The 27214-nt window shown below is 38.4% G+C and overlaps 1 protein-coding gene across 3 annotated transcripts in view; it reads right to left on the bottom strand.

Annotated features, from left to right (window-relative positions):
- Positions 1 to 27214, bottom strand: part of syt10 (synaptotagmin X) — a 143780-nt gene that overhangs the window by 102265 nt on the left and 14301 nt on the right. For all 3 annotated transcript variants that reach the window (XR_007935178.1, XM_028816205.2, XM_051928556.1), the window contains exons 2-3: positions 5539 to 5896; positions 558 to 1116 (exon numbers count right to left, since the gene is read on the bottom strand). Coding sequence is in view for 2 of the 3 variants with exons in the window: in XM_028816205.2 (XP_028672038.1) it covers positions 558 to 1116; positions 5539 to 5896 (917 nt within the window). In the remaining variant the exon portion in view is untranslated. The remainder of the gene's footprint in view (positions 1 to 557; positions 1117 to 5538; positions 5897 to 27214) is intronic.

Genomic DNA, 27214 nt, shown 5'->3' with positions numbered 1-27214 from the left:
TAGAGTAGAATCTGTGTTTTTCTGAATCAAGACTAACCAGTTTAGATGTTTTGAGGGGGGCGTAGGAGGATTCCAACTGAAGACTCCCAAAGGAAATATAGAAAATCCAGAAAATATTGCGGAGATTATATAGCTAGGATGGACTGAATGTTAGCTATTACATAGAATAAGACCAACACTGGAAACTCATGAAACATGTAATTTTAGTAAAACCAATTATACTTCTATTTAGGTGGCAAAGGCACCTTGCTCAGTTAAGCAATAAACTTTAAAAATGTGGTTGTATTTTTGGAAAAGACTAAAATGTATGGTCTTATTGATTGCTCCTTCCTAAAGGCTTCATTTCTAAGAGCTGTTCTGCATTTATCATTTGAAGGACATTTATTATAACAATGTTATGAAAAGGTTTCCATTACATTATTAAAGAAAATGGCATGTATACTCTCACTCAAACTATAAAATACTTCTTTTAAACATCATGATAAATAAGAATCAAAACAGGAAGTATAAAGTGTTATAAATTAGCATGCATACTGTATGTGCAATATCATACTTACTGTAGTGGCACAATGAATGTCCTTCCAAACTGTTGTCTCCCTGGAAAGATCAGAAATTTCAAACAAATTGTCCACAATAACTTCTCCAATCATATCATGACTGGTGAACCTGTCAAAGTCATAGACACTGAAGTGCAGTTTTCTGCTTGTCAGTTGATCATATGCTACAGGAAACTGAAAAGTTTCATCGAAAATAGGATCAAGAGTCTTCCGGTGCACTCGAGTTTGAAATTTCTTTTTTCTATCTGGAAGCAGATAAATTTTAACATAAGGATCAGATGTGCCTGTAATGTCCTTAGCAGGTAACTCCAATGCTTTGACAATTCTTACAACCAGCATTTCATTTTCATAGTCATATTGAAGGGTAAAATTTAGCTTCCCACAGGTCTGGACGTCTTCTTTCTTGCTGTCATCAGAATCAATGGACTTTTGTTTGTAAAGTTCTGGCTTAATGCGTCCAATGCTGGTAGTTGTCTCTCTCCTCTGCAAGCCCTCAATGTTTAAGTCTACGCTAGACACATGCATCTGCCGTGGCAAATGTCTTCTAAATGAATTGTGTCTGTCAGGAGAAAAAAAATATGAAAAAAATCTTTAACAGGTCTTACAAGCATTTTTATAGCTTTTATTTGGGCAAAGTTGCCCTGATAGAGCATCATCAACATAATTTAAAATGATCAATTTGAATATGTTATACATGTAATGCAAATGTTGTTGAATGTGATTACATTATGCTTAACAGTATAATAAAACTTGGATTTAAAAAATTTTAATGTTTTATTTTATAGTGAATGACTCATGGAACATTTAAAATGTTAATGATTATCCGTTTTAACAGAATGACAGATTTGATAAAAGTGAAATGAGTAACCATTAACATTAGATTGCTTTAAGCATAGTTTAATAAAAACTGCTTTCAAAATAATGTAATAGCTGAATTTTCAGAAGAAATCTGATACTAACATATCAAAATTATTACTTCCTTTCTTCATTGTTGGTGCATTATGTGGATGTAATTTCCATCAATGATTTTTGTTTTTTGGATTTTTTCAATTCATTTTGTCACACTAGGTAGACTTAATAGTAGTCACTGGTTTAAAGCTGCCAATATAACCCTGGAGTTGTTTCACATTTGTAAATAAATCAAATGCACTTCTAAACTGTTTTTACTTTTTTCACAAATAAAACAAAACATACAATCCTGACTCCAGAAATCTATACTGTTTTCTCCTATGTGTAACACAGAGTAACATACAGTTTAATTTTGTATAGTCAGATTTGACTAATCTGCATAAAAAAATTCTGATGTGATTACTGATAAATATGTACTCTGCAGAAGCAGTAAAACAATTAGTCACGGCACTAGTAAAGTATCTTAATCATTGAAATATTTCACAGAAGTGGACTACTTTTATTTTTGAAGTAGTTTAAAATTTATCTGACAATGATTTTTAAAATAAGTTCAGTATTATAACTGGTAATCTACTGTTGATTTGATTTTACTTAGAAACCAATGAATGTATCAGGTAGTGTTAGTACGCAGTATCTTGTACGCAGTATCTTGCACTCATTATATATATTGTAAACTGAGAAAATCTGATTTGCAACTGAAATTTTTATTCTATCACACAAAAATGTCAAAAATAATAACTGTCTATGTTAAAACATTGTGCCATAAATTGCTACTGGGAAAAAATGTTAATCATCTTTGCAATCCCAGCAAATTCTGAGAAGCCCAAAAGACACTAATCTCTTTCTTTCTGCAAAATATATTTAATTTCTACTATTTTAAATTTGCAAATTTGAGAGATTCAGCCTGCCAGCTGCCTATTAATGAAACTATGATGAGAAAGAGAGTTGAACATAATGAGCAAAACTACCAAACAAAAGGGAAACTTTATAGTATTACCCTGCAGTTGTACAGGTTTATGTAGCAGCATTCACATTACAGCAATTACTCTTGGATTAATTAATGTCTTCACAGATTTTTATGGCCAACTTGACAAAGGTGCTATGAGGCACCCTGTAAATTCTGTTCCCGTTAAACATTCTATGTTCTTGCTTCATTTCTTATTTGAGCATAAGATATTTTGTCAGGACAAGTCTTAGTTACAATCATACGAATCAAACTCATTTTGGTTTTGATATTATAGTTAAACAAAAACCTATCTGAAAGGGTCTTGAAACCCACTAATAGTCCAACTTATTCTATGAATTCCAAACATACTCTACATTTCTAATCGGGCATACCAATCAATAAGTCAATTTTTATTCATTAAAATTATTCTGCAATAAGTCAGTTTACTCACAACTTAATATTTATTTGTTGCCTATATCTAAATCATGGGCTTTAGATATGCTCAGTTTCTGAATCAAAATGAGTCTCTAGTGATATGTTGCAATTAAATATAAGTTAACTACAGGTCTGGTTCCTTGAACCTAAATGTATGTATTAGTTTCTGACAACTTTTAGGTTAGATAAAGCTCCCAAAAATATCTGAAATTATATTTTATATATATATATATATATATATATATATATATATATATATATATATATATATATAATATATATATATATATATATATATATATATATATATATATATATATAAACAAACACACACGTTATTATATATGGACTTCTTCAGATTCTTGACCAGATTAAGAATTTTGTTGCATTGAATACATTTTAGGTAGGCTAATAGGCTAAAGAGAATCTCTGCTTGTATTATTCATGTAAATCTATATGAAGTAATCAAATTTGTGGTGGCAAGTGTCTACAAAACCATGAAATGACAGAGATTAGAAAAATTATGAAGAGAACAAGCCATTTAGTTCAACAAAGCCCAACAATCCTATTCACCTAATTTCACCAAAATAACATCAAGATGAGTTTTGAAGGTCCATAAAGTTCTACTCTCTACTCTCACACTACTTGATAATTTATTCCATGGTTCTCTGTGTGAAGAAAAACTGTGTCAAGAAATATTTGTGTGAAATTTACCCATGACAGGTTTCCAACAGGGTAACAAGCTGGATCCACTGTACTAATTACTTTCATAATTTAAAAAAACTTCAATGATGTCACTTCTTAATCTCCCTTCACTTAATATGAAACAGTTCAACTCGTTTAATCCATCCTCATAGCTCATACATCTCTATCCTGGAATCAGCCTAGTTACAAGTATTTTATAAAGCTTAAACATAACCTCCTTTGACTTATACTCTACACTTCATGCTATATAACCTAACATTCTGTTTGATTTCTTAATGGCTTCTATATACTGACTAGGGGGCTTCGCCCCCTGATTGCTTCGCTCGCCAACCCCCGTGTTTGGTTAATCTGATATATCCATCCTCATAGATCATACATCTCTATCCTGGAATCAGCCTAGTTACAAGTATTTTATAAAGCTTAAACATAACTTCCTTTGACTTATACGCTACACTTCATACTATATAACCTAACATTCTGTTTGATTTCTTAATGGCTTCTATATACTGATTAGATGTAGATAGTGATGAGTCTACTATGACTCTTTGGTCGTTCGCATACCGTATACTATCAAGTTTAGATCTCCCCTTCTGTATTACAATCTATCATTTTTATTTCCTACAAGTAATATCTCATAATTTCTTGTATTAAATCTCATCAGCCACAAATTCACCCAAGCCTGTATTGTGTCCAAGTCCCTCTATTATGATTTGACTGATTCTAGATTATCTGCTTTTACACCTAATTAGGTATAATCTGCAAACCTAACTAGCTTGTTGTTTATATTCTTATCCAGATCATTTATATGAGTATTAAAAATGGCAGCAGGCCCCAGCACTGACTTATGAAGGACATCACATTTAGTATTACCAAACTCTGATAAGGTTGGTCACATCATGCCTGCGTAAAAAATGGTATAGTTAATTTTGCACCCACAATACATATTTTGTGCGCACAGAACTTCTAACATTTTCAATAATTACATATTTCAAAAACCACTTAATTTCAGATGTTACCAGATTACAGAAACATGTATAACAGATTTGATAAATGTGTGTGTAATAAAGAATGAGTGTATGTCATAGAAATGGCACCTTTGTGAAAAATACTTATCTCAGTGTAATATGCACCATGCTGGTGTTGGGATGGTGGAACCAGTTCTAGAACATTTACCATATCAAATTTGCTATATAACACACAATGCTCATGCCATGTATAATGATGTTATTGTAGACTGTATTAAAAAATTTATGGATAACATATTCAACTTAAATAATATTATTATTATAATTATTACTATTATTATTATTATTATTATTATACATTCTTAGATAAGGTTTTCAGTGAGCTGGAGTGAGTCCATCCCTAGCCAGCAAACAACCTTGGCCATGGTGCCAGTTCATCTCAGAGCATACACGATCTGTATCTGTGAAGCAGTAATACTAATCACTGTAACACTCTACTGTCTTCAATAATTGCTACAAAACTTACAAACTGCTGAATCATAAAATTGTATTTTATTTTTATTTATGCATTCTAGTAATAAATAATTTGTTTTTGCATTAATTAAAGTTACCTATTAAATGAGCATACTGTAAGTAATCTTTTTATTAAAAAAAGCACACTTTTCTCTGTCATTGCACACTTAACACTTTTCAATGTATTATCAACTTACTGGAATATTCCTCATGACTTCCTTGAATTAAGCATCGTGTCCCCAAACATTGTTACATACACATTGATTACTGACTTCCAAGAAACAGTTTAATGCACTCAGAGGATTCAATGCCGTCTGATGCTGCTAAACTTTAATCAAACTGTGATTCGCATGTATCACAAAAAAAGAAGATGGATTTCTTACTTTTCATTTGCATTCTCAAGCTTTAACTCTTCCCATAACTTGCATGAAGATCCTTATAATGAGGTTTAATTATGAAAAGATTATGAATGGACATGAAATTTCTTGTAATATTATTTTTATAATACCTGGATGATGAAGTAGGTTCTGTAATCTGCCTCTGTATTTTGGAATGCTTCAGAAGGTGTTCCTTGAGAGCAGTCTGAACCTCTGCAGGGATGTCTGGGGATGTCTGACTAATCTTCATGGCAGCCTCCCGAAGCTTCACTGAGCTTTTACCATTTTCAAGTATTTCCTTTTTTTCATCTTTTTCCACCACCTCTGGAGGGGCAGTAGGAGTATTCTGAGGGATGTTATTGGCATGAGATGTAAGAGCCTTGCTCCTCCAGCATGGCCAACACAGCTTCCAAAAGACAAAGAGAGAGACTACCAACAGAGCAAGGCCACAGAAACTGACAACTACAGCAAGAAGACTGACTGAGATGTCTACACATAACCAGAAAGCAAAGTTAAGTAAATAGCATGGAAGACAAACATGACAGAAACAGAAAGAGAAAAAGGAAATACAGAGAGAAAGAGAGAGAGAAAGGGGAGAAAGGAAAAAGGAAAAGTAAGCCATGAGACAGCAGAAGGTTCAGATATCATAAGAAAATATTAATCATTTAGACTCTATAGTTCATCGTAGAGAGATATAGTATAGATTATTTAAGGATATTCCTGTACTTAACCCACCATCCAGTTCCAAGAAATATTAAATTACCTTCAACACATTTTTTAACATTTTCTGTACTTGCTAAAAAATTTTAACTTAACAGTATCAAACCCATTAAAATCCAGTTCAGGGTGGTGGGTGTCCAGAGTCTCTGAGAGGAAGGCAGGAACCAACCCAGAAAAGAGCATTAGTCCATTGCATGGACCAATAAGATCATGTTTCGTTAAACATTTTCCATAAATAATTTTACACCGTAGGCAGTAAATGAAATATTACATATTGAAATACCAATTAAACTACTGATTATATCTTTTCGTTACTAATATTTTCAGAAGTATTCAATTGGTACTGTGCATCCAATGCTCAACTCAAAAAAATACTACAAAATTGAGATCTTATATTTCTTTTAATATTTTACTCCAAATGTAGGATGCAGCAAACACAAGTAAAATCAAATTAGTTACAGGAAATTAAATCAAATAAGTTACCAATCATGAATTTTGATGTGCTTGACCATAATTTTTACCAGATATGAATTAAAAGAACACTACAGTATATTTAAATTACTACTGTAAAAAATAAACCATAATGCGCTGGGTTTATCAAAAATGCTACCAGTACAATACAAAAAAATGAATAATATAATGAATTAGCTCAATTAGCTTAACTGGGTTTGTTTATTCCAAAAGTTCAAATTCCATGTTATGCGTTAATAAAAAATACATCTTAAAAGTAGATGTTGTTAAACCTGTGTTAAACCACAGAACCAGTCTTAACTCTCATTTTAAATTGTTTTCTTATATGCATTGATGCATGTCATTTTCAAGTACTATTGTATTGTATTATTACTGTATTCTGTTCTGTGAATTTTATTGACCCGATTTTTTTGACACCCACTTCACGTCCAACCTATCTGGAAAGGGGTCTCTGTCTGAACTCCCTTTCATAAGGTGTCTTCTATGGTTTTTTCGTGAGTTTTTTCTTGTTTTCTTCGAGAGTCAACACTGGGGGACTGTCAAACGAGTGGGCCTGTTAAAGCCCATTGCAGCACTCCCTGTGTGATTTTGAGCTATGCAAAAATAAATTGTATTGTATTGTACATTGTATTTCAAGTTGTTATACTTGTGGATTTAAGCTCAGCTATTAATACTTTTGATCATAGTATTTTGCTACACAGACATGAGGAACTGGCTGAAGTATAAAGCTTTCTTCTTAGATAGTTTACTTCATACTCTCCACGTTTTTAAAATGGACTGAACAGTGAATGCATCCATTCATTCATTTTAGGAATGTAGTTCATTAATCTGTATATTGCTTACATTTTTGGACAGATTTATTACACAAAAACTACTTAACTGGTCATGGCTGAATAATGTAGGTTATTTTTCCCTAGTGTACAAATAAAGCATTTAAGTTAGGAAAAGATTTTTCTGCATATTTGTAAATAGAAAATAAAATGTCTAAAATTATCATACATGATAAATTCTAAGTATTGTGTCACACATGAAAGTATGGGAAGTCTCTTATGTGGACTCTTGCAGGAGTAATAGTAGAGAACTGCTAAATTAGTTTCGATTTGTCTCCTCTCCAGAATGAAGGAACACCAACCAAATGTGTATGAAATTGCTTCCACTACACCCATTCTCTTCAGTAAAGATTAAAACTGTCCTCCTCCTCCACAGCCTGTAAGTTGACCAGCACAAATTGAGACAAATGGATCACACTCCTGCAGCAAAGTACTTCTCATATTCGCATTAAACTTTCTCGGTATTACCAATAGTGTAAAAAAGCTGGTACATTAATTTTTTGGAAATTTAGTATCACCTTGGTACCAAAATATGAATTGTTTTATTGTTCATCCTAATCCAAGCAGTACAGTTGGGTGGGGGAGGCAGGTTAAGTGAATTACTCAGCCATTTTGTGAAGAGTATTTTGAATCAGCAAGTGTGTGTTTATAGATCAGAGTGTGCAAACATTTAAAGCTTTGTAAATATCCCGTTACTTTACAATCAGAATTTGAAACAACAAAATATGAAAACTATAGGTGTCTGAAAACGCTTTCAATTCATTATGACATTCTACAGCTGATAAAATAGAACATTTTTCTTCCATTTGAAAATGCCTGACCATGTACCTTTTGCTAAAAGACAATAATGAACACTCTAGCCAGAAGACCTTATTTAATTAAAAAAAAAATTGTGAGAAAAACACAAATTGGAAGAAAACAATGCTGTTGAACACCATTTGTAAATGGAAGAATTATCAGCTGCAGAATGTCACAATGCCCTAAAAGCATGGTTTCTGGTTTCTCTTGCTAAGGAGATGTGTCCAGAGAAGGCAGACTTATTTAATGCAGTGAGTCTTTCCGCACCAACAATTAGACGTAGGGTGAAAGAAATGGGTGACGATTTGCTTATGCATTTGCAAAGGAAATCTTAAGACATGTGCTGTTTCTTGCTGGCACCTGATGAAAGCAATGATGCCCGCAATACGGCATGGCTTTTCATTTCAATCGGGGAACCAATGAACAATTCATAATTACAGAAGAACGTGCTGCACTGAAGAGCATCTACAGCATGATAACAGGAGAGGACAGCTACAAAAAAGTCAAACTATTCATAATTTGAGGCTCAACTGGTCTAATTTAACCAGTGTGACAACTGATGGTGCCCTTAGCATGGTGGGTTCTGTGAGAGGAGTAGCTGTACGCCATCAACAGAGAGATGGACGAATGCAGTCACACGTGTCCGACTGCAATCCACTGCTTGATCCACCAGCAAGCACTGTGCTCCAAATCAGTTAAGTGGGACTCATGAAAGTTGTGCTGTCTTGTGTTAAATTCATTCGAGCAAATAAGCTATAGACAATTTCAGGATTTTGTTAGAGATGAATACTACATATGGACATGTGCCGTATCACACGGAGGTGTGTTGGCTATGCCGGGGGTTTTTACAACTTGATCCTGGAAATCAACACATTTCTGTAGTTGAAAAACTTAGTAGTTCCAGAGCTTACTGATAAAGAATAGAAATGGCACCTTGTGTTTTAACAGATATAACATTGCTACTAAATGCATCAACATACAGCATCAATGGAAGGGGAATCTCATTAGTGACATGCATTCACATGTAAAAGCATTTGAAGTAAAATTGAGCCTCTTTTTTTCATTTATTGATTTTATTAAAATCAAATAACTCCATACAAATAACTCAAGTTTTACAAAAATAGGTTCGAAAAAAATCAATCCCCATCCCTGAGAAAGAGAGGTAGGCCAGCAGAGTAAGACTTTAAGCTAGTAAAAATAAGTAAATAGATAAATTAATAAATGAATAAAGATAAATGGAGTAAAACAGGGAAGAGAACTTGGTTTCTCAATTTAAATGCTTATTCTAAAATGTTATTGATTAGATCCTGCCAGGTTTTGAAAAAGTTTTGTACAGATCCTCTAAGTGTGAAATTAGATTTTTTACAGTTTCAAATAGTATATAACATCGGTTACCCACTGACTTAGAATAGGAGAGTTAGGATTCTTCCAGTTGAGCAAGATACGTCTACATGCCAATAGTGCAGTAAAGGCAATTACAGTTTGTTTGTCCTTCTCCACTTTAAGCCCATCCGGGAGTATACCAAACACAGCTGTTAGTGGATTAGGAGGGATCATGTCACCAAAGCTGTCTGAAAGGCATTTAAAGATTTTGGTCCAGAATGATGTTAATTTGGCGCACGCCCAAGATATGTGGTCCAGTGAGGCTAGAAACTGATTGCAGCCTTTGCAGGTTGGATCTTGCCCTGAAAACATTTTGGACAGATGCGCTCGATATATAATTTTGAGTTGAATAATTGTATGCTTTGAACATATGGAGCTCGAGTGAATTTTCTGCATTGCTACTTTCCACTCCTTTTCTGAAATATTGAGTAAGAGATCCTTTTCCCACTGTAGTCTTGGATCTTTGAAAGGAAGGGACTGTAAAATGGTTTTATATATTACGGAAATGCTGTCTGGGTCCTCAAGACTGATCAATATTTTTTCCGGCATAGAGGTAGGTGGGAGGTGAGGAAAATTGGGCAGGTTCTGTTTAACAAAGTTTCTAATTTGAAGGTAGTGAAAGAAATGTGTTGCTGGAAGTTAAATTTGGAGTGTAATTATTCGTAGGATGCAAAGACATTGTCTATGTACAGATCTCTAAGTGATTCAATCCCGAATGTTTTCCACACATTAAAAACTGCATATGTTTCAGAAGGTGGAAAAAGGTGGTTCTCGGGCAGAGGTGCAACATATAAAAGCTTCTCTATCTTAAAATACTTCCTACATTAGTTCCATATTCTGAGTGAGTGAAGCACAATTGAGTTGTTAGTATATTGGCTATAACTTGTATTTATTGGGGTGCAAAGCAAGGAATATAAAGAAGTCCTGTAGGATTTTATTTCTATTGCGGACCAAGCATGTGTGTTTTCAACTATTTGTGTCAATGTCCAGGTTTTTTATAACTTGTATATTTGCTACCCAGTAATAAAATTGAAAGTTAGGTAGAGCCATGCCACCCTCCGCCTTAGGTCTTTGTAGGGTCGCCCTTTGAATATGTGGAAGTTTTGAATTCCAAATTAATGAGGTTATGGTTGAACATTAACAAGAAAGAGAGGAAATCTTCTGCCATCTTCCCAATCAGACACGATCAGCTAAAAAACCACCAGTTGCATTCCCAGGTGACAAATGTGTAGAAGCCTTGAAAATGTTGCAAAATGAGTTCCAGAAATGATTTTGAGAGGTTCATGTACATGCAAAACAGATTTGATTGTTTCAGAACAATGTCACACTTTTGCCGTGCTGTACTTTGTATATAAAAGCCAGATCAAATATTATTTACCTATTTACCTTGATTTATTTACTTATCTTCAAACAGCGTAAAGTCACAAGTAGACTGCAGAGTTTTCTGTGTTTGATTGACATGGGCATGCTCACAAAGTACAGCGATGGTAAAACTGCGAAGGTAGTGAGAACGCAGAAAAACATTATTAACTATAATGTTTATATGTATCCATCTGTCCATTCATTTTCCAACCTGCTGTGTCCTGGCTGCAGGGTTGCGGGGGTCTGCTGGAGCCAATCTCATCAGCACAGGGCACAAGGCAGGAGGCAGACACCGGGCGGAGAGCCAGCCCGCCACAGATGATTATAAGTATTTAACTCACAAAATACCAATAACTGAATTTGTATTAATCATGCTGCAGAGAACTATATGATTTTATCTGCATTTAGATAGGAAATGAATTATGTTTATGCACAGAATATGAGACTGATTTAATTTTTCTATGTGTAAGTGCTAACCTTCTGATATTAACAGAACACCCTGTGATATTATAATTCAATGTGATCTTTCTTTATTATTGTTTAATATTATAAGAAAACAAGTTACTTGTGAATTAATAAATAAGAATTATTAATCTAATCAAACAAATATAATCTAATGAAGATATAAAAATTAAAAGAATGTAATCTCTTTATAATTAATGCAATGAACTTTGAGAAAACTGCTTAAAATGGGTTGTAACTGAGACGGGCACATTCTTTAGATAATGTAGGTGCCTGGTACTGCTGTTGTTTTTCTGTACTCCTATGTCATAAATTTAAGATGTCCCCTAATCTATGGAGACCTCAAAATGAACTCATGTTTTTTTTTCTGTTCTCTCTTTAGCTAAATGAACAAGCTAGGTGATAAAAGGGGGAACTGTTGTTTTTTCTTTGGAGTCTGCCCACATTCTCCAACAGGGCAGTCTCACAGTTTTTTATTCACCAAGAATACAGAACAAAGAATAAAGAAATTGTTTTTTATTAAAAATTGGTTTTAGACTCCCGTTGTTGATTTCGACTTCAGCGCTCACAGTTTTGGTGCCCCGTGTGAGGACAGAGACGGCCAAGCGACTCCTTGAGCGAGATCGTCCAGAGGACCAGTAAAAGGACCGACACCGGCCGGGTTGGTAGGACCAGATCCGGAAAAAGTTAGGACTGGCCTGCCTCGGGCGAATCCTGCTTAGGGAGCTCTTGACCTCCTCTGATTCTTCCTGAAAGTGGAGTGAACTGGGAACTTCCAGACGAGAGGAAAATTCTTGGTGAGTACCTGGGGTTTTCTTGACTGGGAAAGATAGTCTTAGCCGATTAAGGCGCCTCCGGACGGAAATAAAGGTGCCAGAATAGTTAGTGAGTACGCCCCTAGGAATTGAAAGAAATAATAAAGAAAGAAGGGGTTGGAAGAACAGAAAGTAGAAAAGGAGCACTTTTGATCTGGGCGCCGAATAAGTGAGGTGTTGTGAATGCTTAGTTAGTACGCTCCCTGGAATGGGACGGAGTCTTTTACCGGCTCGGAAAAATAAATAAAATAAGGCGGGGAGTGGTATGAATAGATAAGTGGGAAAACACCTCACGGGCGGGACATCAAAGCACTGTTGCGGGAGGGCGAGACTCTTGCCTCCACGGTCTGGTCATATTCCTGCTCCAACGGGTTAATCTGCTGTGGACACCATAAGCGGTAACCAGCTGTTAGACGACTGAAGAAGGGGTCGGCTCTGACAAGTCAAAGCCCCAGACTCAGTAGTCAGCAAGACTGTTAGTCCGCTACAGCCACGAAGCAGCAGATATTGATCCGGGTAACGGAAGGGACCGGAGGCAGAAAACCGCAGGGGGTGTAACAGTATCCAGTAATGGGAAAAACAAATCGTAAACCGGTCAAGATCCCTTTAGGAAATCAAAGGTCTCTGTTGGAAGGATTATTTTCGGAGGGCTTACCAACCCCCAGTAAGGGTCCAAAAGGAGGTTCACCCAGAAAATTAGTGGAAAAGAAAACAGGGTTAGATTTTAAGAAAGCGTGTAAAAAGTGGAATAAGCAAAGCGGTGGTAGATGGCCAATTCAGGGAACTGTAGATATTTTAGAAATCCAAGAAATTAGAAAAATTCTATGCAGGAATACCCAAAGCTGTTGGCAAAGGGGTCCCTATAGGATGGATATGTTTGATAGATGGGAACTCGTAATTAAAGATCGGGCAATTGAGGCAATGCAGAAGCGCAATGAGACGCTTTCTGCTGAAGTTAAGACCCGAAAAGAAAAAGAAGAGATGTTGCTAGCATTACAAAAGACCAAGATAGAGCCAGATTCAGACAATAGGCGAAAGAAATCGGATAAAAAGAATCCCCTTTATCCAATGATTCACTCCCCACCTCCTTATCAACTCCCACCTCCTCCTCCTGTTCCAAATGCCCCACCGGCTCCTCTAGTAGCCGATGATCCACCCGGAGCGGATTCAGTGTTTCTCTATGACTCGTCTTCTCATTCAGACCCGGATGACGAAGACCGAGGGGCCCGGTCTGTAGGCAATACTAAATCCCAGCCACATACTTCACTTCAATCTCCGATATCTAGTCATACAAGAAGCCAAACATCACAAGCCCGCAGAGGCTCCCAATCGGGATTCAGCTTTATGTCCCCTATGCATCAGAATCCCGGAGCTGAGCTTTCTTGTCCTTTAATACAAGTCCCCAATCCCAGGCACAACCCCAATCAGCCCGCAGGAGCTAATAATCCCACCACTGTTATGATACATCGAAATTGGGACATCCAAGAATTAAAAGATGTGGTGTCTGAACTGCCAGATCCCAAGGGAGTCGGCGGCTTAAAGTTTGTGGAATCACTTCAGCAGTTGGACGACATGTATAAGCCAAATGCTGCAGAGTGGACGCAAGTGCTGCGCCAAAAGTTAGGCACCACCTGGGCAACAGTAAATCATGGGACCAGAGGGGATGGTAATGCATGGAGATGGGATGAATCCTTGAATCGCGACGATCAGGAGCCCCAATTTTTAGAACAATGGGATTTATTAAAAACCGCGATTGCAGGAAAATACAAAAAGGGAACAGACTGGTCACTGATATCGGCTGCCAAGCAGCGGAAAGATGAGACGGTCGAGGAATGGGCTCACAGAATTCAAGACCTGATGGCTAATCATTCTGGTCTGCAAGACAGCGAAGATCGAAACCGCGCTGCCGTTCCCCCTTTCGTTTCGGGATTAAGAAGCGACATACAGAACAAGGTCCGAACGTCTTGTATAGGCTGGGAAAGTGCTACTTTTGAGGAAGTGAAACGTCATGCAGAGCATGCTGAGAGACAATGTAAACAAAAAGAATTGGATACGCAAACTAAACTGATAGCGGCACAGCTTCAGTATTACACCGGGGGAACGAGCAGGGGCAGAGGATTCCAAGGCTGTAACCGTGGCAACTCCTTCAGAGGGAGAGGGCGTGGAAGGGGAAATGGGCTCCAGCCGTCCACGTCCACCAACCCGTTCACCCAGATGCCTAACTCATCAGAACAGTCTTACACGCCTTACACCTGCTACAACTGCGGTCAGCATGGCCATTTCAGACGCAACTGCCCAAACAAGCGTCCACCCCCCACCACCTCCACTCCCGGAACCCAGTGATATTCCCTGGTCCTAGCAATTACCAGAGACCCCCAGCTATTTTTTCCAGTTTCCCTTGCTCACCCGTCATGCTGATGCAGACCCTTTACTGACTTTGATAGTGAATGGTAAGGAAACTGTCTTCCTTGTGGACACTGGCGCTACTCGCTCAACTTTATCTTTGTTGGAGGTCCCTACCTCAAAAGACACTGTGAAGGTCCTCACTGCCTCAGGACAACCTCATACTCTATCAGTATCCAAGCCTCTTCAAGTTCAACTTTCCACTGATAGTTCACCTTTGACACATCGATTCCTGTTAAATCATCTGTGTCCAGTTAACTTATTAGGAAGAGATCTCATGACTAAATTGTCTGTTTCAATCTCTGTATCTGAACAAGGATTCTATTGCTCCATTCCTAAGCTCCTGTGCCAAACTCTCCAACCCTCTTGCCCTTATTTTGCTGCCTGGACCCTAAACATTTCCCCACACACCCTCCTCCTTAAAGCCCTCCATACATTCCCTTCCTGCATTTTTCTCCACCTCCAAGTCCCCGACACTCTCCACTGTAATGCCCAGTATTTTCCCACTGAAGTTGACATTCCTTGGTTAGAATCTTTTCTCTCCTCAGTTACTTGCCCAGAGAGTCTTTACATCCCTTGCATTTTCCTCTCACCCACTAAGGCTGCTGCTTCAGTACACCTCACACACTTACACAACAATTTTTATCTAGGAGGTGCAGTCCCCCATGTTTCCCTGGCTAAGTCTAACACCGCTCACTGGGTTGAAATTGGGGACTGGGTTGAACAATGTCAAAATAGGACTGATTGGAACTTCGTCGCTCCAGGAATTTTTGACACCCCTGATCACCTGGTTACTAAGGTGTCAATCCAAATCGACCTGCCAGTCGTTCGTTCCCTCTGTCACTCATCTCCTTCTCTGTATTCCTTACAAACAGACTCTTTTTCTTGGCTGTCTACAATTCCTGACATTCTGTGGTCTCAGGGAAAAAATGATTTTGGCAGGATCGCAAATTGTGAACCCTTAGTGGTTTTCCCAAAGTCATCCTTCCGTCCTCATCATGCACAATATCCTCTTTCTTCCGAGGCTGAACTCAGAATTGCTGCTGTACACAAGGACTTAGTTGAACGGGGAGCTATTATTCCAATTAAGTATTCCCCTGTTAACTCTCCTATTCTGCCAGTCAAGAAGGCGGATGGATCTTGGCGCTTCGTTCAAGATCTCAGACAAGTCAATTCTGCTATCTTTCCTAGAGCTCCGATTGTACCTAATCCTTCCACTATTTTGTCTACAATCCCTCCATCTGCATGTTATTTCTCAGTTATTGATCTTGCAAATGCTTTCTTTTCTATTCCTGTACACCCTGATTCACAATTCTGGTTTGCTTTTACTTTTCAAAATCGCCGCTGGACCTGGACCGTTATGCCACAAGGTTATACAGAGGCTACTTATGTATACGGACAGTCGCTTGCTCAAAACCTGGAAGGCTTCTGGCCTAACAGGGGAAGTGCATTAATACAGTATGTCGACGACTTATTGCTCTGTAGCGATACAGAGGAAGCATGCACGCAAGATACGGAATTATTATTAAGATATCTTGCGGAAAATGGCCACAAAGTCTCTAAGACAAAGCTGCAGCTAATTCAAACCACTGTCAAGTACTTGGGGCATGACATCACCTGTGGTACCAGAGCTCTGTCAAAAGACCGCATAACCACCATCCAAAATCTTCCAAGACCGGTCACAAAACAACAAGTTATGTCTATACTAGGCATTCTTGGTTATTGTCGACAATGGATCCTAAATTTATCTGAAAGAGCACAGCCCTTACAAAATCTAGCTAACACTGCCGACCTTCCTCTTTCTGGCCGCATACAGTGGAATGAGCAGGCTGACAAGGCTCTATGTGATTTAAAAAGTGCACTTCTTTCTGCGCCTGATTTAGGACTACCCGACTATTCTCGTCCATTCACTCTCTTCGTGGATGAAAAGGGGGGATATATGAATGCAGTACTAACACAGCTCCATGGAGAAAAACAGAGGCCAGTAGCGTATTTTTCAAAAAAACTGGATCCAGTGGCTACGGGACTTCCGACTTGTCTTAGAGCAGTAGCAGCCACAACGGAGGCTGTGCTGGCAAGCACGGATATTGTACTTATGAGTCCCATGACAGTAAAAGTGCCTCACGCTGTTCACTCCATTTTAGTTCAGGCCAAAACCTCACACCTCACTACTGCAAGGGCAATACACTATCAAAATGTACTCTGTACTTTGTCAAATGTCACTATTGAAAGATGTTCAACCCTGAATCCGGCTACCCTACTTCCCACTGAGGAAGAGGGTGAACCACATACCTGCCATGATGAGATAACAAAGGTCCTGAAACCCAGACCAGACCTCCAGGAAACTCCACTAGAAACAGGAGAAGTACTTTATGTGGACGGTTGTTCCCTGCGGTTGGACGACGGGACACTCTCCACTAGTTATGCAGTGGTCAAAGGAGACCACTTACTTGAAGCAAATCGAATCTCTTCTAGTTTAAGCGCACAAGCAGCTGAGCTAATAGCTCTCACCCGAGCTTGCCAGTTGTCCGAAGGGAAGGTCATAACCATTTACACAGATTCCAGATATGCCTTTGGAGTCTGCCATGACCATGGGGCTTTATGGAAATTAAGGGGATTTAAAACCAGTACTGGTAAGCCCATACAACATCAGAAATTAGTGGAATCCCTTCTCGAAGCTATAACAAAACCATTACACCTGGCAATAGTTAAATGCCAAGCCCATACTGGGAAACAAGACCCAGTCAGTCTAGGAAACAAACTGGCTGATCACTTTGCTAAACAGGCTGCCTATAATAACACACCAGTCTTTTTATTCCAACAGAAGGATGACAAAGACCCTGATAATCAAATTATTTCTTTACAGAGCGCTGCCACTGACTGAGAAAAGATAAAGTGGTCCAGAGAAGGATCCCTCTCTGCTGGGGTTTGGACCCATAAGCAAACTAACAAACCTTTCCTTCCAAAAGCTTCTTTTCCAGGAATGGCAAAAATTGCACATGGCCTGGATCATGCAGGAAAAGACGCTATGACTCAGGATGTCGAGCGACATTGGGAAACCACAGGGTTCTCTGCATATGCTGAACAATTCTGTCGACAGTGTGCCCTGTCAAAGGTACAATATAGGCAAAGGAACTCAGGTAAGTCCAGCCGTTACCCCGAAACCAGTGGGTCCGTTTGAGCATCTCCAAATGGACTTCATTGAACTAACGCCGTCCAAAGGATATCGATATTGCCTTGTGATTGTTGATGTGTTCTCCCGGTGGGTAGAGGCTTTCCCCTCTAAACATGCTGATGCAAAAACTGTGGCTAAAGCTTTAATAAAAGAAATTATTCCAAGATGGGGAATACCACAGAAACTGCAGACTGATAACGGTACCCATTTTGTGAATTCCGTAATAAATGAGCTGACTACTTGGCTCCAGATAGATGTACATCATTACTGCAAATACCACCCCCAGAGTGGAGGTATTGTAGAAAGGTGCAATGGCACTCTAAAGTCAAAATTGGCAAAAATTTGTGAGCAGACAAACTTAACCTGGCCAGACGCTCTACCCCTGGCCTTGATGGGGTTGAGAGGAAGGACACATCGGCAGTTGGGACTGTCGCCATTTGAAATTTTAACTGGACGTCCCATGCCCGTTGGCATGGTTATCGGAAATGTCACTTTGCATACTGTGGATAATGATCTTCTCTCCATTCTTACAGGTCTCCGAGCATCCCTGAAGGAAGTCCACGAACAGGTTAACAAGGCTTGGCGGACCAGTCCCCCACCGACGGAGTTCCAGATCCCCCTTGGAACCTGGATATTGGTCAGAGACACCCGAAGGAAACATTGGCATCAACCTCGCTGGAGGGGACCATTCCAGGTGCTGTTATCTACACCTCACGCCGTTAAAGTCGAAGGACTTCCTGCTTGGATCCACATCTCACATTGCAAAAAATGGCAGTCTTAGTCCTGTTATTAATAACTTTTTCTGTCCCCTCAAATATGGGACAACAAACTCATGGGGACCTTCCCACACTAACTTTCCAAGTAGGGAAGACCGCCTCATTCCAGATTGACTTTTGTGCCATCGCTCCTTGTGGAACCGGCAGACATGACCAATGGACTAAGCCCGAAAAATATGTGTGTGTGACTGCTGTCTCCACTCATTATGGCAGTAATTGCGAAAAATGGCAGTGGGTATTTGCAAATACAGGTACCTATGACTGGGGTTATCGGCCCTGGAAGGCTCAGCAACATGATCTCAGAACAAGGTTCTCTATTATTAAGAGACATACTAGTGGAACGTGCTCACATGATAATTGTAACCCGTTAATTATTACTTTAAAAAATCCATCACTCTATGATGGGGGTGTTTACATATTAGGGGCAGAAGTCTCTGGAAGAGATCCTCTTGGGAAATTCATTATTCGAGTCACAGCACCAAAGTCCGATTCTGTTACTCCTACCTCCTTGACCTCCCCTACTACTGTCCTTCCAGATGACTCCCCATCACACCCTGTGCAGTACTTAAATATTACTTCCTTGTCATCCACCTTTGCAGTTGAAACAGGTTATAGGGACCAGAACCGATGGCTCCAATGGGTATTTTACTCTGCTAAACAAGTGAACCAGTCAAATTGCTATGCCTGTGCCACGGCCAGACCACACCTGGCCACAACCCCTTTCCCCTTAACTGACCCATTACACCCTGCAGGTCTCTCTTGTGTGTTGCAGCTGTTCTCCTCTCCGACTCCCCCTAAGGACCCCTTATGCACATCCCTACACCACCTCTTCCCTCCCTTTCCCCCCATGACCCCGCCGATGTACCGCTCATATAGGGCCAACTATACTTGTTTTTTGCGAGAAGGCCCAGACTCATCGAACTTCATTGGTAGACTACCACCTGAATGGTGTCAACAAACCTATGATGTCACCCCCTGGCACAAGCACCCAAAACAATCTTTCTCATTCCTGGTTTTCCTCCCATAGTTCCCCACATGCCGATATATGGTGGATGTGTAAAAAGAACATGTTACTCTCAATCCTTCCCTCTGACTGGAGTGGCTGTTGCGCCCTAATCCAATTACTTATGCCTTTCCACATCCTACCTCTTCACTCGTCTGATTCAGTTCGTCCAGATAAAACTCGGAACCGTCGGGCTACCCTTGAAATGTTCGATTCTACTGTATATATAGATGGTATCGGAGTCCCCAGAGGTGTTCCAAACCGATATAAAGCACGTGATCAAGTGGCCGCTGGATTCGAATCAATTATATTCTGGTGGTCAACAATAAACAAAAATGTAGATTGGATTAATTATCTTTATTACAATCAACAGCGGTTTCTAAACTTTACTCGCGAAGCCATTGAGGGCATCCATGAACAACTTGATAAAACTTCTCTCATGACCTGGCAAAACCGGATAGCACTTGATATGCTTTTAGCTGAGAAAGGTGGTGTATGTGCCATGTTCGGGAATAATTGCTGTACCTTCATCCCTAATAACACCGCTCCTGATGGCTCAGTAACTCGTGCACTTGCTGGTCTTACTGCCCTTTCTGTAGAACTTGCAGAAAATTCTGGTATTTCCAATCCCCTTGATGAACTATTTGAAAGGTGGTTCGGAGTTTGGGCCGGATGGTGCAAGACTATTTTCACCACTGTCCTAATTTCCCTTGCAATTATGGTTATTTGTGGGTGCTGCCTCATCCCCTGTATTCGCGGCCTCCTTCAGAGGCTAATTGACACCTCTCTCACAAAAGCCTATTTTCTCCATGCCCACAATTTCCAGGACCCTGATTACAACCATTTACTTCCAGAATCCTCACCTCCTTTAGAATATGAGGATACTGTACCCGATGATTGGGTCTGATCATTTTTATGTGCACACTTTATGTGCAAAGGGGGGAACTGAGAACGCAGAAAAACATTATTAACTATAATGTTTATAAGTATCCATCTGTCCATTCATTTTCCAACCTGCTGTGTCCTGGCTGCAGGGTTGCGGGGGTCTGCTGGAGCCAATCTCATCAGCACAGGGCACAAGGCAGAAGGCAGACACCGGGCGGAGAGCCAGCCCGCCACAGATGATTATAAGTATTTAACTCACAAAATACCAATAACTGAATTTGTATTAATCATGCTGCAGAGAACTATATGATTTTATCTGCATTTAGATAGGAAATGAATTATGTTTATGCACAGAATATGAGACTGATTTAATTTTTCTATGTGTAAGTGCTAACCTTCTGATATTAACAGAACACCCTGTGATATTATAATTCAATGTGATCTTTCTTTATTATTGTTTAATATTATAAGAAAACAAGTTACTTATGAATTAATAAATAAGAATTATTAATCTAATCAAACAAATATAATCTAATGAAGATATAAAAATTAAAAGAATGTAATCTCTTTATAATTAATGCAATGAACTTTGAGAAAACTGCTTAAAATGGGTTGTAACTGAGACGGGCACATTCTTTAGATAATGTAGGTGCCTGGTACTGCTGTTGTTTTTCTGTACTCCTATGTCATAAATTTAAGATGTCCCCTAATCTATGGAGACCTCAAAATGAACTCATGTTTTTTTTTTCTGTTCTCTCTTTAGCTAAATGAACAAGCTAGGTGATAAAAGGGGGAACTGTTGTTTTTTCTTTGGAGTCTGCCCACATTCTCCAACAGGGCAGTCTCACAGTTTTTTATTCACCAAGAATACAGAACAAAGAATAAAGAAATTGTTTTTTATTAAAAATTGGTTTTAGACTCCCGTTGTTGATTTCGACTTCAGCGCTCACAGTAGCTTCCACCTGCAGCTACAGACTCTTCAGTACACAACAGACTTTCCATGCTAGTGTTTAGATCTGGACAGTGTATGTGCCCAAAAAAGAAGTCTGACTGCATTCTTGTACCATTGTTCGAGTGCTGAAGTGTCAGCATGCACTTTTGTGGCATTACATATGTATTTTTTGAGCATGCCCGTGTCGATCAAACACAGGAAACTCTGCAGTCTACTTATGACTTTACACTGTAGGAAGATAAGAAAATAAATCAAGGTAAATATGTAAATAACATTAGATCTGGCTTTTGTATACAAAGTACAGCGAAGGCAAAAGTGCGATGTGCTTTCTTTTTCCGGTGTAGAACCCTCATCATCATCTGAGTTCATCATTGTTATAGCATGTCTTTATGTGAAAACAGCAGTGTCATATCAGGACAAGCGTGAACGTGACTGGGAGAATAAAACTGAATTAAAAAAAAAAACAAAAAAAAGGCTAACCTTTACAAGTACCATAAATTTACACCATCTGTTACAGATCCAAATCAAATATATGTTTTTATTCTATAATAGTAAGAATAAGAGCAGCTCACTTCTCAAAACTGAGGCGTCCAAGGTTGAACCCATGACCTTTTGATTACTAGTCAGCAGTTCTTACTCTGTGCCACCAAAGCGGTCATATTAAGGGCATGTCAATGTCACATCCTAACGCGGGATCTTTTTCTGCAGTATTATTCTTGAATAAAAGCGCATCTGTTTTGTTATACTTGAACCTTTTGTGAAAGTGTTTATTTGATATTTGGACTTCAGGTATCACACATTATACACTTCATGTCTACATTTTGTCAAGTATTACTAAAACATGAAAAAGGTTTCTGGTTTAACGATGTGTTTACATAAATTGTTGTAGACACGGAACACACACGAAGTACATGTATTCCAAATAATGATATATTATTTATCCTATACAACTCTAAGCAACTCACAGGCAGATAAACAGGCTTGAGCTGAGAGAACTTTGTGCCCTTTCTACGTTGGTGGGGGTGGGGGGGGGGGGATAGCAGGCTGTTTGCTGCTTGTGCTTATCCACACATTTACAACACAAAAGACGCTGAAGGAGAGGTGTGAAGGGATTTAAGGTGGGCTGGGATTACATGTTTTCTCGTGGGCTTTGGTAATTCTACTGTTAATGGTCAAGCACCAAGTTGCTTGAGTTGACCGTGTCTGTGAATCTTTGTGAGTGAGCTTGATCACATCCACTACTTTGTGCCACTTTGCATGTTCTCCCTTCACCACGTCAAATTAACGCTGGCTGGGTACTTCCTATTTCATGGTGTGTGAAAAAAAGTATGATCCCATTTCAAGTGAGTTTATAATTATTTTTTACCTAACTGAAATTACTGAAGCACTGGCAGTTCTCAGGTTTGTCTTTTCTTTATTATGCATAGTAAAACAATGTGAGCGATTATAAATGTAACATTTTTTTCATTGATTATTTCATAGTTTTCTTCTGAAAACAGACAACAATTCAAATTTGGGAATCAATGTTCAATAACATTGATAACAATGCCAAACGAGTATTTGTCAAGGTAAAAAGGATCTGCAAATGCAGTCAAGTAGAAGCCGGAGGACAGAGACAGTGATTTACAACTGAGGACCAACGATCAGTGGTGCTCCTTGTTGTGGTACTAGGGGGGATTTGTGTAAATAAAGAAAGAAAAACATCACCAATCACATTTTCTTAATAGAACTTCAGAGTTGCAACAACATGGGCATTTGAAGTGCAGCAATTTAGGACAAGTCATGGAAGGACAGGAATGTGAACTGCATACTATGTGTAAATTATTTTATCTCTCTACTACTCAAAAGAGTAGCTTAGTCTGAAAACTGCTGCAGTGGACAGCAGTCTTCCTGCAAAGGAGTGGGACTGTATGCTATAGGCATCTCAGATGAGATGCTAGAGTATGTTAAATTACATTTTTTTGCATTTCAACTTTCTAAATACATGGAGTGTAGTGGAGTTGTCAATAAATACTGTATGAAATACAAAGGAGTAAAATGAATGGTATAAGCCACAAAGGAATTTATACCAGAGAAGGATATTCTGAAAAGGGTATAGAATTTCTTGTGGTTTCTGGTGGTTTTAATACGGTTAAATTAAAATTGATGATGAGCGAATTAAAAAATAAAGTACATCACTTTATTAAACTGCACTCACTCAATTGTTCTTGAACCCCCCTTGTTCTTCTAATCAAACATGTTTCGCCATAAGTAACCCCCCACTCTTCTAATCACTCTCATTTCACCTCTACTATTGTTTGTGTAATCCCTTTATTTCATTAGGGGGGAATCTCTCTTAAATTGATATCTGTGGGTCACCAGTGAAATTGAACATAAATGTGGAGAAGCACTGATCTACACTACAGAATAGTGCCAATTTTTAATTGCATTATTTCACAATTATGATTTTGTTTTCACAAATGTATTATTTTCTTGCATCCAGCAACATTGTTTACATTTGTGCTTTCTTCCATTGACATGTATGATGTCCAAAATCCAAAACAAAGGTGAGTTCTGAAGGACAAAAAAGGTAGAGGGGCCAAGAAATAAACAGTCAAAGGATTATGAAAAAAAATACTCAAAAGGGCAAGCAGGGGTCTGAGCCAAAAACTGACACTAGCCAGCAAATCAAATCAGAAACATATACAAAATAGTGGATCAAAAGAATTGACCGGAGAGGTCCTAAACTAACTGAAATCCCTTCCCTAACTAATACTGAAGTGCTTACAGTTGTTGAACATTTTTATTACTAAAAAGCTTGTGTACCAGGAGCTATGTTCTGTCATCTTAAATAACCTAAGTATGATGAGATCATGTATCACATGCGTGGCAACTGATTACTGATGTCAAAAAAAAAAAAAATAGGGCTGCAACTGCACAAAAATAATTCAAAATGACAAACACAAAATGGTACTGAAATGACATCAGAAATAGAAAAGTAAAAATAAACAATACATAATATTATCATTTTTTTTATACTATATTGTTCCCCGTAATAATTAGAAACTCAAAAGTCACTAAAATCACATGTCAGGTAGAAAGAGATTTAACAAGGATTGTGTTGCAATTAAGAAAAAACAACTCTATAACAAATTATCCATTTAGTTTGCCACAGTGTTTATGCTTGAGAAGGAGTGAGATTTATACACTAGTTTACTTTCCAAGTTTCATTTCTATTCTAGGTCTATGTTGTAGACATACAGTATGTGGTGTGTCTTTTCCGGTAACATCGCATACATGTTTACTTTCACCCCACAGGAAATGTTAATATGAAGTTAAGTAAATGATGCAAAAAGTTTTTTGTCCAAATATACAATAGCGTGCTAAATTATATGGCAACAATTGCTTTCCTATTTCATTAACACAGTTCAAGTTAACACATTAACGTTTTTTAATAATTCCCTTTCGAAAACACATTTTCTAGGTTAGAAATAGACAGATGGGTGCAATGGTTGATGGATAAACAGGTGATTGCTGTAATGGCACTGTCAGCCCCAGAAAATAACAAAAGCCAATACAACAATACCTGTGACAAGAGAAAATACATATTTATTACATAAGTTTGTCAATATAGCTACCAGAATGAAACCATTGAAATGTGATGCAAAGAATTGCTGGTGTGGCTGCCTCAGAGATCTAGAAATCTAGGCTCAAATTCCACCCCAATCACTGGACAAACAATCTATGAGGCAACAGTGATAACCAGTGTGCATTTCAATTTCGATAATGTTCTGTGTAAAACTAATTGCATATATAGATAGATTTTTACTTGCCCCCAGGGGGAAAGTTGGCTTTTTACAGTAGCTCTTTAAAAACTAAATACATAAAAGGAAAAATAAATATATGCACACACACACACTAAGATCGGAACACACACCAGAATAACTAAAAAGGAAGGAAATTTTTAAAAGAAAGAAAACTTCTGAGTTGGAAGTTACAGTCACATTATTGCAGGCATATTGCTGTTGGTATAAAGTAGTCCCAGTAGCATTTCTTGACACATTTTGATGGATAATATTTCATTGGCTGAAAGTACTCAGTGTTAGTGTGTCAAAGAGAGGACGTGCAGCATTGTTCATAATGGTACTCAGTTTGTTTTAATTGTTTCCTTTGCTACTACCTCCAGGTATCCAGAGTATGTCCCATAACTGAGCCTACCCTTTTAATTAGTGAGCCTCTTTTGAAGTGATGTTATCAGCAAAGTCCACCACAGTGTAGAAAATTGCACCGGCCATCACAGAGTTGTAGAAGAGTGTCACTCTTAAGGATGTCACTATTCACATCAAAGGAACACAGTCTTTTAAGGAAGAAGAGCCTTTATTGCTAAGAGAACACAGTATGTACACCAAACTGATTGAAGATGAAACTGAACACTTTCTGAAAAGTGGCATTTCTGAACACTTAAAAAAGTTTACTGTAAGCATTCAAAGAAAGAGCACCCCTCTAAAGTGAAAATAGTACATAATACACTAGTTAACTCAGAATGTATACGTCAGGAGCAAAAGCAGAAAAAGCTACATGTCCACATTAACTTTGGGAATGACAATGTTTGGCATGTGTTAAAGCATGTGTTAAATCAGAAGGAGAAATGACAAGTAAATGCATGCATGCACAAAAAGTCCTTAACATGCTTGTGCTAAATCAAAATGGGCACTGAATTCCAAAAGGCACCAATATCTTCATAATACTCCCAATTACTTTTCTCTGTTTATATTGTGGCAGATGACCAGGGATTCTGTCCCGCCCGGGACGCCTGGAAGAAGGACGGACCGCGAGAGCAGCACTACTCTTCCCTGGGCGCCTGGATGGTCCTAGAGCCCTAGAGGACAGCGCTTCCGCCACACCAGGAAATGCTGCCAGACCAGGGATGGTGTACGCCCAGAATGCTTCCGGGTGCAAGGGCAGCACTTCCGCCACACTTGACAGTGCTGCCAGAAGTTCATCATCATGCACCTGGGGCACATCCGGGGCAAGATAAAAGGGGCCACCTCACTCCATTCAGGGAGCCAGAGACAGGTGGAAGAGGATGGAGCTTGCAAGAGAGGAGTGGAGGCGGCTGAAGAACCAAGGACTGAGCAAAATCTGTAAATAGTGAGTAAATAGTGTGAATAAAGTGTGTGTGTGTGTTTGGACATTCTGGTGTTGTGTCCATCTGTGGCCAGGCTATCTTTTACAATATCTGTTTATCTGAGAAGAGAATTATATTTCTTTGAAAGGTTGTATTTTTAGTGTCAATTCCATTTAAAGGCTTCATTTTTCATCTTCCTCTTTTAAATAAATGTTAACAAGTCATAAGCATTCCAATTTTTCTGGATTACAGTAAGAAAACAAATAAAAACATAAGAAAAAGAAGGAATACAGAAAGGCATATATCGTACAATATAGCACCCAGAACATTTAACCTACATTCAAATATATTAGAATATATACAGGTAAAATTCCATTACAACGAACTGTCAGGGACCTAAAAAATATTTCGTTGTAATGAAAATTTTGTTGTAATGAGATTCTGTATTTGTCACTATAGTGCTTTCTTTAACTTGCATCCAGGCATTTGCAATCATTTCAATAGCTTCTTTTATGTTAATGTTAATCTTCTCCTGTCTACAAGTTATGCTGATGAGAATTTTTCTCAGCATTTCCTTGTGATAATACACTTTCAGGGTGCGAATGATGCCCAAATCCAATGGCTGAAGCACTACCGTGCAATTGGCTGGGAGGAATTCAACGTGA

Source organism: Erpetoichthys calabaricus, chromosome 1 (assembly GCF_900747795.2).
Source record: "Erpetoichthys calabaricus chromosome 1, fErpCal1.3, whole genome shotgun sequence".
NCBI lineage: Eukaryota > Metazoa > Chordata > Cladistia > Polypteriformes > Polypteridae > Erpetoichthys > Erpetoichthys calabaricus.
This window is presented reverse-complemented; position numbering and strand designations above follow the sequence as displayed.